The following is a 13,536-nucleotide window of genomic DNA, read 5'->3' on the forward strand; positions in this document are numbered from 1 at the left end:
TGTAACGAGGCAAATAACGTTCATATTTCTTTAAACTCTAGATATAGATAATGCTGCTGAGAAAGTAAGAATTAAATTTACAACCTCTTGTGCCGCGTCCGCTTCGGAAATGCATCTGAGTTCTTATCTAATCAACATCTCGTATCTCGTGGCTTATAAGGCCCGATGCGAGAAGCTCTAACACTCTACATTAACATATTGCATTATTTCCATACATCGGACTTCGAGGTAAACATTATTTTGAACTCAAATAATTTACTGTTCAGTAAAGCTTTATAACTTAACGAAACGATCGATAAGTATGAAAATAAAATATTATGGGCAAATTATACATAAGAGGCATGCATGCTGGCAGAACTTGAATAAATTCTGTCAAATCAATGTTTGAACACTTTGAACTATAGGTTTTATTCCTGGTTCAACTTGCTCTGAAGTGTGTTAATTTAGATAAAGAATATCTGGGAGACTGAGCTTTACCCGGAAAACATATAAAAATTCAAAAATGCGCATTTTCCATCGATTTTTCGCCCCCGAATATGCTATATGGGGGGGTTATATAGCAAATTTCATCGAAATCGTTAGAGCCGTTTCCGAGATCCCCGAAATATCAATATATATATCAGTATATATATAAATAAATATAAGATAAGATTAAAAATAATATTTGGATACCTTATTAAAAAAGCATATTAAATTTAGATATACACGAGTACCTATTTCGGATATTCTTTAAACTCCTAATGATCATGTGTCAATGTCAGTGTATCGAATAAAATAATCCAAGGTATTTTTATTTCATAATTTAAGTACCTACACATTAATATTTTGGAAGGCTCAGGTTCCGCCACAACTCAGGTCGTCATCATTAGAGGGGTTACCGTCCCATTGCATAATAAAATGGGCAAAGTTTCCTCAAGTCCATTATAAATTAGACAGCGGCTGAGAGCCGCATCACTTAAGATAGGTAAGATGTGACCCGGCACGAGTCTCGGCGCCCAAACTTCCCCTATATTGCCCCCGCAATCTTGATAAAAAGAACTAACCTACCCATGAATCAAACTTAGAGCTGGATTAAGAGATAAAAGATGCGCGTCGAACTTCGGAAACTTAAGGCATTTTCTTCTGAAACCAGCTTAATTTTTACTTTAATAGCTTATTAAGATGGACTTTGTACTTCAAGATACGCAAACTTTTCTTAATAACCAATAGCAAAACTTGATCACAGAACTCGGTAGCTTCGGAACATAGGTACTTTGGGATCTATTTCACCTGAATAATTAAGTTTGAATCATTCCGGGGCGTAGATTAAAAGTAGCAGGGTTGTTGGAAGCATAACAATCTCTGTAAAATGCATTTTAAGCGCTTAATGCTGCGGAAATTGGTGTGAAGCGGGGACGCGATGGCAGCTCCGTGCAATTACACAGATGTCGCGCCCGCGCCGCCCGGCACTCGTAAATGTTCAAGTTCAGATGTTTCCTTTATTGTTTCATTTAACCATCACTGCTAATGTTTTGTCTTAGAAAGGTGTCCGTATAATTTACGCGCTACTGGAGTCCAAACACTTGTTGTATTCATTCTAAGTTGATTTAGTACTTACAATGCGATTTATCGTACTAACATATTTACATAAGTAGATATTTTGTACTTTCATTATTTGAACGATAGCTTTTATTTTTTATTAAGACTTGTATCCTTGAATGGGAGACGTTTTCTTTAATTTCCGTTACGTCACTCGTCAAATTGGAAGAACGATTGGAAATTATTGAGGCACCGCATCTCCCCTTGCGTCTCCCTGCTTACTCCGTGAAAGGCATGTCCACATTTTTAATGTCACGTGACGTGTGATGTTCACGATAAAGAAGTGAACATTGAATGACTTCATTTAAATAACAAGCTAAATCATATCTAACGAAATTCCATTACCTCCAATACTATGCGTCTTTAAAAATATACCTTTTTAAACTTACATAATACTTGTATGTACTTACCTACTTTGGTAGGGTAGCGTGTTATTAACAAATTATTAGGTAAAATAAATACCTATTTTAAAATTTGCTTTTGTGAAATACATCTAACAAATCCTATTTAGTAGGTAATCATACGTATGACTAGTAAAATAAAGTAATAAAGAGTATGAAGAATTAAAGCTTTAAAAACATGTCTACGCCTTTGTGATTATTTTTGTGTTGCTACGGTACGTAGACATTAAAAGTAGCCTCAGTAAATAGTTTAAATACCATGCCCTTTTCTTTAGTAATAGTTATAGTAATTTATTTGCTTTAAACTTTTCTGACGGACATAGATTCAGGATTCAGATTCAATATTCCCGCTGGAGTAACTGTTTACACAACTACTATGCATTAATAAAAAACTATTCTGAACAGGTAGCATGGATGCACTTCGAGCAAAGCGCAATATTGACCGTACACAACCACGTGATCACGCGCAACCCGCGCGTTAGCGTCACGCACGACAAGCACCGCACGTGGTTCCTGCACATCTCGGACGTGCGCGAGGAGGACCGCGGCCGCTACATGTGCCAGATCAACACGGTCACGGCTAAAACGCAGTTCGGATACTTGCACGTCGTAGGTAAGGAAGTAATAGCTCTCCATTCAACTTGCTCGTGGGCGTCAAGCACGACGAGCACTGCACGTTATTCCTGTACAGTATCTCTGAAAGAGAGGCCCCTTCAACACTGTCACCGCTATGATATAGTTCGGAAGATTGCTTTTAATTTGAATCATATTCTGAATAGTAACTACTATTCAGGGACAACACTCCTTTGGGACGAAGCCCTTTTACAAAATTTTAATTTGTTTAATTTCTAATTTCAGTTCTATTTTACATCAAGATTTTGTGTTGTGGCTTCATAGAACAGGAAACACCATTTTTTTAATGCCATACAACGGGTAGTAGAAATTTTATTTATTTATCTTTCTTTACAGTACCACCGACGATAGACGACTCACTAAGTTCGAGCGACGTGATCGTCCGAGAGGGCGCGAACGTCACCTTGACGTGCCGTGCTAATGGCTCTCCTAAACCCACCATCAAATGGAAGCGGGACGACAACTCAAAAATCTCCATCACAAAAGGACACTCTGGTTAGAGATTAATTGACTACATTTATGTTATGAAGTGCTAATAAGAGCAGTGGTAATATATAAACAATTAGGTATTGATTACTAGTTATAGTTAGCTACTACGAACTGGGCCCTAAAACATTTCCACAAAACTTCCCATAAACCTCAATCAGCAAATCCATATATTAACTTTTTTTTTAATTTAGAAAAGAAGTCAATATGCAATTTGGTATACATAGTCCCTATGAACTGATTTTATTTTTCAGTGTCCGACTGGGAAGGTGAAGTGCTGGAGATGGCGCGTATATCACGGTTGGACATGGGCGCTTATTTGTGCATCGCTAGTAATGGCGTTCCACCTACCGTGTCCAAAAGGGTTAAAGTCAGCGTTGATTGTAAGTACAAGTACTTAAGTACCTATAGTTTATAAAAACGAAATATTTACAGTGTAAAAACCCTCGTACCTAATCAGTGTATCTCAAGTGTTTTTAGTTTAGTTTGTCTTGTAATTAAATTAGTAACATGTTACCTACTGTACCTAATATATATTTTCATCACACTTGCTCGGAAAAGATGTATTTACACGTAGGGCTTGCGGGCGGGAAATTGAATTTTTCGCCCTAGGGCGGAAAAAATCTTTTCCGAGCAAGTGTGATGAAAAACACTTATTTACACGTAGGGCTTGCGGGCGGGAAATTGAAATTTTCGCCCTAGGGCGGAAAAGTGTTTTATACAGAAGTTTGTTTTTATTAATTCTCCTTTTTTTCCTTACAAGTGTGATGAAAAACATTGTGTGTGCCACGGGCGGTAAAGAAATTCCGAACTCGTGAACATTTTAAGCCCTCGCTTCGCGTCGGGCTTAAAATTGACACTCGTTCGTAATTTCTTATTTCCCGCCCTTAATACACAATGTACTATTTCATCACACTTGCTCGGAAAAGATGTATTTACACGTAGGGCTTGCGGGCGGGAAATTGAATTTTTCGCCCTAGGGCGGAAAAAATCTTTTCCGAGCAAGTGTGATGAAAAACACTTATTTACACGTAGGGCTTGCGGGCGGGAAATTGAAATTTTCGCCCTAGGGCGGAAAAGTGTTTTATACAGAAGTTTGTTTTTATTAATTCTCCTTTTTTTCCTTACAAGTGTGATGAAAAACATTGTGTGTGCCACGGGCGGTAAAGAAATTCCGAACTCGTGAACATTTTAAGCCCTCGCTTCGCGTCGGGCTTAAAATTGACACTCGTTCGTAATTTCTTATTTCCCGCCCTTAATACACAATGTACTATTTGATAAAAACGCTTTTAACCCTTTACCTACGGGCTATTAAATCGCTCCGTCACCGCCCAATACGGGCATGTTTTGGCGAGAGTCAGCGGTTAGGCATAATTTCACTTACTTGTAACTTTTGAAGTATTACAGCTACACACTTGAAACTTCACACACACAATAAGTATAATGTGTTTAATCAATAAATAATCACTTGGAGTAATAATATTCACTTGTTTTTCTGCTATCAAGCAATATACCAGTCACTAAGAAATTAAAGATTTTTAAGTTACTACTCGCGGATTTCACAAGTTTACGTTTAAGAACATTAGTTTATAATATACTTAACACAAATAAACACTTAAATAACGATAATTATGAAAATAATGCATAAATATCAATCACAAAAAACGTTGCACTAAAACAATTTGCCACTTATGGAAAATAGTGATGTGCGTCTATCGACGCATTTGTCGATATATCGATAACCTAGTAAATGTAAAACTGAAATTTAACAAGTTATGATTGTGGTGAAATTATTATTAGGTACAATAGTACCTAATAATGATTTTATAACATGTTAAATTCCAATATTTTAACCAAAAACGGTAAAAAAACACTAAAAATAACACTCCAAACACTCCCCCGCCATACTCTCATATCGACAACAAGTCGATGAAATTTGAAAACAACACTATTGTCCGCCATATTGAATTCAATTATTAGCACCTCTGCAGTACGGGTGTCAACTCCAGTTGCCAGCAAAAAAGCGGCAATTTTAAAATTATGTTAATGTCAGAGCCATCTACCGAAATATTATGATATATTTTTCTTTGTATCTATACTAATCACAGTGCATAATGTGACCGCTATTACCAAGCCACAAGGTCTCGTTTTGTTTAAAAAAAATGTTGAACACGACCATTACTTCGATCAACTATAGTTGACACCCGTACTGCAGCGGTGTTGCCTTACTGGCAACTCTGGTTGACACCCGTAGGTAAAGGGTTAAAATGGTAACTATACCTACTGGTACTGGCACTGGTGGTGGTATATGAGTTAATCTCCATCAAGACATATAATGGGTGAGAACATAATGGAATTGCGTTTTTTCATCAAGTTCCTTAGACCACCGACGACATTGCATTTGAGCCCAATCAAACATTAAGAAGAGGTTCAAAAACTTACAAGATTTAAATCAAATAATAAATATAACTACAAATACATAGTACCTACATTTGTATTATACTTTTTAAATTTTTGTTCCAGTCCCCCCAATGTTATGGATTCCTCACCAGCTGGTGGGGGCGCCTCTTTATTACAACGTAACCCTGGAATGCTTCACCGAGGCGCATCCCACGTCTCTGAATTACTGGACCCGTGACGACGGCCACATGATTCATGAGAGCTCCAAGTATCATATGGAAAATACACTCGGCGTTCCTGCTTACAAAACACATATGAGGCTGTTAATCAGACATATTACCACTGAAGATTATGGAACATATAAATGCGTGGCCAAAAATCCGCGGGGAGAGTCAGATGGAACGATAAGGCTATACAGTAAGTTCATTATTCATTAAGCAATGTAGGTCAAGAATCTCTTTTTTTTAATAAGAATCATTAGAACAGTTAGGCATTAAGGCTTGAATTCACTACTTGTGCTTTATAGATACAATTTGGTATCACTATACCTACACTAATATTATTAAGTGCTCACTGAAGATATATAAATAGTTGTATACAAGTATCTAGTATGAAATATTTATTAAGAGATCAGCTGTTCCTACATTTTGACCCATTACCTGGCGATATGTTCTATGAAACAGCGATAATGATAAGTTATTTTGTGATTTATTTTTAAAACCAAATCAGACGCTTTACGAGTAGTACCCAAGTACTTAAAATGTTGGAATCATAATCATATTTAATAATTCATAGTATGTGGTATTATAATGGGTGTCATCAACTTGTAATGTCTATCCAGCTTCCTCACCGCCGACCACCACGCCCGACCCTCGGGCCGCGACCGTCCCACCGCCGTCCAAGCCACCACGCAAAGACACGCCGGTTCTAGATAAAGGTAATTACTTACTAATTAACTTTTGATATCTAATAAAAGCACATGCTACCTGCGTAGACACACTGGCACCGTCCCACCTCCAACGGACTACTGTAAAAGCGGGCGGAGCGGCGGAAAGCGCCGAAATTCTAAAACGTAACAAATATAAGAGCCTCGGTAGAGAGTACCATTTTGTACCATTTGGAGTTGAAACTAGGTCCATGGGGTCCCAGCGAGCATAAGTTGTTCGCAGAAATCGCGAAGCGTCTGGTTGACGTAACTGGTGACCGAAGAGCTGGCGGCTACCTCGCACAACGTATCAGCATTGCGATACAGCGAGGAAATGCCGCCAGCATCCTTGGTACAATGCCTCAAGGGCATATTTTAGATTTGAGCTAGTTATTAATTTAGTTTAGTAGTACCACTGTATATATATTGTATAAAAGCACATTACTACATACATATTTCATTAATATGTGACGTTCCTCGGAAAAAGGTACAACCGTCAAAAGCGCCAACCGCCATAAGGTACCTTTACCCGTAGGACGTCACATGTTTAATTTATTGTAATAAGTTAACCTACATAGGTACCTACCAACGCAATTTCTTCTTTCTTTTTGTTTCACAATATGCTTTAAATGTAAACCATATTTTTTACGACGGCTGATGCAGAACAGATTGCCAACCCAAAATTATTAACCCATATAAGGTAGATAGGTATGTACAATATAAATAAAATGTTAATTAATTATGCAATCTGCACATATTTTATAACAATTAAAATGAAAGTTATATCGTGGTCAAATAACTTTATTATTACCCGGTACCGCTGCAGGGAACGCAAACGGTGAAGGCATTGAGTCAACATTTTTATTTGGTCGGTTTCGTTTATTAAGAGATAATGGTACCTTTATGAGTTATGCTCGCGGGACCGTTCAACTATATTTGTTGTTTGCTGCTGTTTCAGTTATTATTAGTGGTCGTTATATTGTTTATAGATCGTAAACTGTTACGGCAATCTGCTTGTCGCCACTGGTAGTTTGTTAACAGGCTAAGAAGTTACGACTCTCGTAAAATATAAACAAATCGCTTATAAACAAACCTTTTATGAAGTGACCTGAAATATTATATTGCGTTAGTATTACTTTGTATGGGCTGTTAAATTATAGAGTGTTGTAAAATAATAACCAGTAGTGTTAACTATAAATATTAACCCTTAAATGCATGATTTTTTCTTTTTGCACGAAATTGATATAATTATGTATCACATCATTGTTTGCCGATTCTAGGAAAAATAGTAAAAAAAAATATAACTTCGATTTTCACTGCGAAATCAGTGTTACAAGTTGAATTGGCTAAATCATATTTATGTAAATATGTAATTTTCAGTAATCGATATATGAAAATTTTTACTACCATTAGAAAGGTACACTATTGCACCTTGCGTTCGAGAACGTAAGCTTTTTTTTTTAAACTGTGAACTGTCTAATGCTTTGTAGACATTTGGCAACACTATGCATTTAAGGGTTAATCACATTTTATTACCAACATATATCGTTGTAAACTATTTAAAGTTAATTCAATTAAACAACCAATTAAAATACAACTTAAAAATAGACATAAACAGGAATATAAAACCAAAACTAACTACAATTAAAATAAATAAAATTAAAAATACTATTTGGTTAACTACCGAAAGTGGTATCACTAGATAAACTGATATGATAGCGGTTTAAAAAGTAATTTTAAAATGTTAATTCTATAACCTTAAAATTATGAAATACTATGCATATATGTATTTATATAGGAAATCAACAAACGAAAATCATAAATATATAATCCAGTGAGATTCACGCTTGCAAATGTCAGATCACTCTATCTGATATTGAATACCTACCAATATAATATGTACTTCTTTGGAACATTCGATGAGAACTAAATGCTGTATAGGTACGATAACAGACTCTTTCATGATGTACCTAATTTCACAAAGCAAGCTGTATCTCAATATTACTAAAACAATATCCAAAATACAATATCATAATAGTATGATTAAAAGAGCACGTTGTATGTTGTGGGGGCGGATTCATAAGTCCGCGTTATTACTCGCCCGTTATTGGGAACTTGGGCATTTCCCCGGTCGTGCTGCCGCCGGACCATGGCAACATCTTGCACGACAACCTATTACGAGCAAGTGTTCACTTCCGCTCTCGTTAAGCCTCACGATACTTTTATCATAAGTTTTGAGTGTCTACTTTGAAGCTCGAAGTGGTTTAAGCAAGAAATTAAGATAATAAACCGCACGTTGTATAACATAGAGGTCTATGTTATACAACGTGCAGCTTATTATCTTAATTTCTTTCTTCAGTCAGACAGGTGTCTGAAAGTTTTAACAGTTTGTTCGCGTAAACCGCAGCTCAACATAGAGATATTAGCATCAGAATGTATACCGAAACCAAATAATGTTACACGAACACTTTTCAACACGCATACGTCGCGCGTCGATGCATATTGAAAATCAGACATTTGTGAAAAATGCCGACGAAGCATGCATACCAATTTTATTTTTCCTTGCACTCATGAACTTGAAAAATCCATTTAACCGATGCGGCGTCTCGGCGCAAGTTTGCGGGCGGTTGTTTTTGCGGCCGCGGCACCGCCGGCGCGTCGACACCGCCCTCTGTTTTCTTTTTTGCAACCATTACGAATTTACGGCCCGACCACTCGACAATATTGCGCAACTTTTCAATAACTGCCGGCCGACCGCCCGCCGTTCCCTGCCATATTGAATCCTTTACTCAATGCGTATCATGTCCGCCTGTAATCTTTATATCATTTGGGTTTCACTTACGTAACATGCGTACATACAATATTAAAAGTTCAGTGACCGTATCTAAAGTTAATTCAGTTGAGCTTAAGTATTTTGAGTTTTATACCTAACTTTGCCGTAGTTATAATACATGTAGTTTCTCTTCATTTAATCATTGGAGATCATCGCATCATTTTCACGTTGATTTAGATAATTCAAGATGCACTATTAAATTTTTCATAGGTACAAAGTATCAGTCCAACCTGAACGAGATCGACAAGGGCAAGCAGAAGCCAGACGAGGGCGGTGGGAAGTCTCACCTCAACTGGGTCGGAGGCGCATCGCAAGTCACAGGTACTGCTACAGAAACTTAGCTGTTCCTAGCTAACATCTCTGGATGCTAGCTTTCAATATATACTGAATTAAACTAATCTTGCATGTACTCGTAGCCTCTCCACATAAAAAAAGTATTGAAGTGGAAACCATTGGAAACTGTTACAATCCTGTGATTTTGAACTTAAGGACAAAAAAATGTAATCGAATATTTCACAATAGGGCATTTGACTACTAGTCAAATCACTTTTTTTTTCGAACTGTCAAAACGATTTTGTTACTATGGAATTTATATGAAACACTAGTATGTGACGTCACGATCAAATTACCTACTCTTTATAGTTTTATACGGGTTTTAAAATAGAATTTGTGTCTAAAAATAAATGCTGTCTACGTTTGTCTATTAATCTTCTGGTGCTTTATTTCTTGCATGGTGTAAAATAATTTATTTTAATTACAGTCAAATAGACTATTCTGCCTCAGTCTTGACAACATTCTTTCCATATATTTTTACTTCTTTATTTTTACACGTACCATTTTTTTATAAAGCATAAAGTCTGTGCAATTATTGATAAATATTAATGGAAACCCATAAGTGATAAAAATTGGTAATCTCGGTTAGAAATATCTTCTATCACCGGCTGTTTGTTCCGCAGGTTATGCTGATTGGAGGAGGAGTCAAGCATGGATTCTAATTTTGTTAGTAGTACTACCTTATTTTTAATCAGTCAATTACCTTTGAACCATTTATTTTTTTGCTGGCATTTCCGTATTTAAGCTAGTTAAAAAAAATATTTTAGACAGTCAATTGGACTAAACCGACGGAAAATATTTTTACACAACTTGATATATTAACCATAGCAGACCTGTGCCCTTTCGTTAGATTTTTCGATTTATTAAATATTATAAGAGTTAGGAGCTTTTAATAAATTGGATTGAATTTGTTTTATTTACGGTCCTAAATCTTGTTATGAAAAAAACTAAAAAAATCAAACGAAGGGGCATTGCTATGGTTAACGTTTATTAAATTGTGTAAAAATATTTTCCATGGTGTTAATGTTCAGGGAGGAAAATTGGGATTACGTTTGTCATTCCTCCACTATCCTCTTAAAAGGAGCATAATGCCTAGGTATAACAAAACAAAGAAAATGTATATTTAAAATTAGTATGTTTTTTTATTTTATTTACTTGTTATGTCCTCAGAATTACAGATAACTTCAAAATACCAAGTCAAATCAAGCTAATTCTGCTCCGAATTTAAGAGACCGTATGATACTGGTACGACAGAAAAAGTATGGAAGTGCCATTAAGACATTACACTAGACATTACATTAGTGTTAGAGACGTCATGTTTCCCTGAAACTTGACGTCTCTGATGACATTTTCAACACTTTTTCATTGCAAATGTCTGTGCAGAGTTAGCTTGGTCTGACTGAATTACCCAATAAAACGTAACTAAATAGTAATCGGCAAATGGAATTCTTACCCACATTTCTAAGGACACAAATATAGATACCAATATAGTAGCTATGGGTTATGGGAATATTGCCAGCAAACTGAGGCAACAAATGAAACAATAGGCAGAACTAATCGAGCAGTATTTTATGAAGAAAGTATTAATACTGCGACCCCTTTTCAACGTTCAACTCATAATATCGGGAACTATGGATTACTCCATGTTGTGCTAGAGCTTATGGATTGTCAAATATCACTTAATGTCTTAAAACAGGTATCTACTTAGAATCATGACTTCTAGATGGTCATCGTATTATATACATTATCTATTATACAATGGTGTGCTTAATTTAATCAAATTCCTTTCACATAGTGTAAAAACCGTTGTTGTTAATTATAAATGTTTAAACTATTGTGGACAACAGTTCCTTGAACTATATGTGGATGTCTCAGACACTGAGTTCATTCTTGAATTATTCTAAAATAATTCTAGTCCACCTAATTCGAAACAATGGATTAAAAATATGTAACGAATTCTAGTGTTTGAGACACATACGTACTTTTTTACAACACTTCTCGGTGTAGCAGATTTGGATGACCACGCCACGTTAGGCGATATCCGTGTTTGTATGTATGTTATCAGTGAACCTGCACAGTAGCGAATGTATCCCAATAGATGTTAAACGTTGCTAATTATAAATCTGCTGGGCCGTGAATAGTAAATTTTATTCTAGTAAACACTGCACACGAATTAAATAAATATAAAGTGCACTAATCTATAATCTTAACTGTTATTTTGATAACAAATAGACTAAGACTGAAAATATTATCTTTAGAAAAATGTTATGTAAAATTTTATTTGTGCTTATTTATACACCTCATGTTCGCTGTGATACAAATGATAAATTGACGGGATTTGCAAGATTATTGTACATATATAATTTCTTATTTGATTTAGATGATTTGCGTCCAAACTTCTAAGTTCCACGTTTATTTCCCCATATTGATTACTACGTATGTATAATCTTAACCTGGTTATTGCCTTTATGAGACAGAAATTTTATGTTTATGTCATTTGAAATGGCGTTATTTTAATCAAAATTTTATTTTTTACTACTGATCAAATTTCTTCGGTCAATTAAAGTTTGTATAATGCATTGTACGTAAATGTTATCGTTAACATGTTGCCAAATTGCTAACTACATGTAAGAAACTGTAATGCTACTTAGATAGGTTGTTGTAAATATACCCCTAAGCCAAAGCAATGAAGTGACTAGTATCTGAGAGTATATCTATTGATAGTGTAACTATGAGTTTATTATAAGAAGCGCAAGCGATTGTAATATGTACTACTACATGTCACGGTACCAGAGAAGTAGGTTATAAAAATTAAATAAAGCTTGTTTTAAAAATAAATTGCTTAATTTCACCTTCCCGTCCGCGATTCGCATGTGAATTTAAATAACTGCCCTTATTGAAGTTTCTTTTGACGGACCAACAAAGTAATTTATGTAAAAAATCTCCTTCCGTCATAATTTGACGGGGCGAAATGTTAGCAAACAATCTGCGGCGAATCTTTGAAGATTAGGTCTGGCTTTGGGGCGCCGAAAAGGCTCCAACTATGTATGGCGGCACGCCAACTCCTGTAAGCCAATCTAACTTCTTTTAAATGTGTTTTTGATGTAAAGAACACATTACGCAATACATCGCCCGCAGACTCACCAATTTTGAAGCAAATTAGCTTTTGATTTAGAGCTTTAAGTTTCTTCCCTATAATTTGACGTGGGAACTTTGGGGAAGTTTAAGCTTTAGCAAAATAGGAATACACAATTAGAGCGTGTTGAAATGACATTGATTAAAGTCTTATGAACTTTAAACAAATAAATAATGAATGTTTGTTTGACAGAAAAAGATGTTTAAATATTTTAATAGTAGTTAACCCTTAAATGCATGATTTTTTGCCGAAACTATTATAATTCTTTGACACCTGTTGATACGTAGGTAATTGTTTACAGATTCTGGTGTCTGATTTTTGATAAATCGGTACCTAGTAAAGAAATAAGTAAGTACCTACACATGTAAATGAAAATCAAAAGAAAACCCATTCCATATAGAACGCACTTGTAACCCCTCTGATGTTGCGGGTGTCCATGGGCGACGGTAACACCATCAGGCTCTGCTAGTTTATCTCCTATATCATATTTAAAAAATACACCTCGTAGGTGTATAACTTGTAAATACAGTAGAATCCGCTTATAATGACATAGAAGGGAAGAGACAAACACGTCATACTAAGCGGATGTCATATAAAGCATAGCTCAAAATCCGTTGTGAGAGATGAGTTTTATTAAACTTGTAACAAATATCAACTTGTTACTGAGGATCAAAACTAAAATACCTTACACACCACGAACGCACCAATCGTCCTCGCAGGGAAAGACGTGGTGACGGCCACGAAAACCAGCCAATGTGTCATTATAACCGGACATTATTTCATGGAAATAGGATTTTTAGGTCACAGTAAG

At 35.8% G+C, this 13,536-nt stretch overlaps 1 protein-coding gene across 1 annotated transcript in view; it reads left to right on the forward strand.

Annotated features, from left to right (window-relative positions):
* Positions 1-12,427, forward strand: part of LOC134789935 (lachesin-like) — a 139,007-nt gene extending 126,580 nt beyond the window's left edge. Inside the window, exons 3-9 of the mRNA XM_063760663.1 lie at positions 2,385-2,592; positions 2,949-3,107; positions 3,353-3,481; positions 5,622-5,915; positions 6,340-6,435; positions 9,467-9,577; positions 10,213-12,427. Of these exons, the coding sequence (XP_063616733.1) occupies positions 2,385-2,592; positions 2,949-3,107; positions 3,353-3,481; positions 5,622-5,915; positions 6,340-6,435; positions 9,467-9,577; positions 10,213-10,280 (1,065 nt within the window). The 3' untranslated portion in view covers positions 10,281-12,427. The remainder of the gene's footprint in view (positions 1-2,384; positions 2,593-2,948; positions 3,108-3,352; positions 3,482-5,621; positions 5,916-6,339; positions 6,436-9,466; positions 9,578-10,212) is intronic.
* The last annotated feature ends 1,109 nt before the right edge of the window (positions 12,428-13,536 follow it).

The sequence above is a fragment of the Cydia splendana genome, chromosome 4 (genome assembly GCF_910591565.1).
Source record: "Cydia splendana chromosome 4, ilCydSple1.2, whole genome shotgun sequence".
Classification (NCBI taxonomy): domain Eukaryota; kingdom Metazoa; phylum Arthropoda; class Insecta; order Lepidoptera; family Tortricidae; genus Cydia; species Cydia splendana.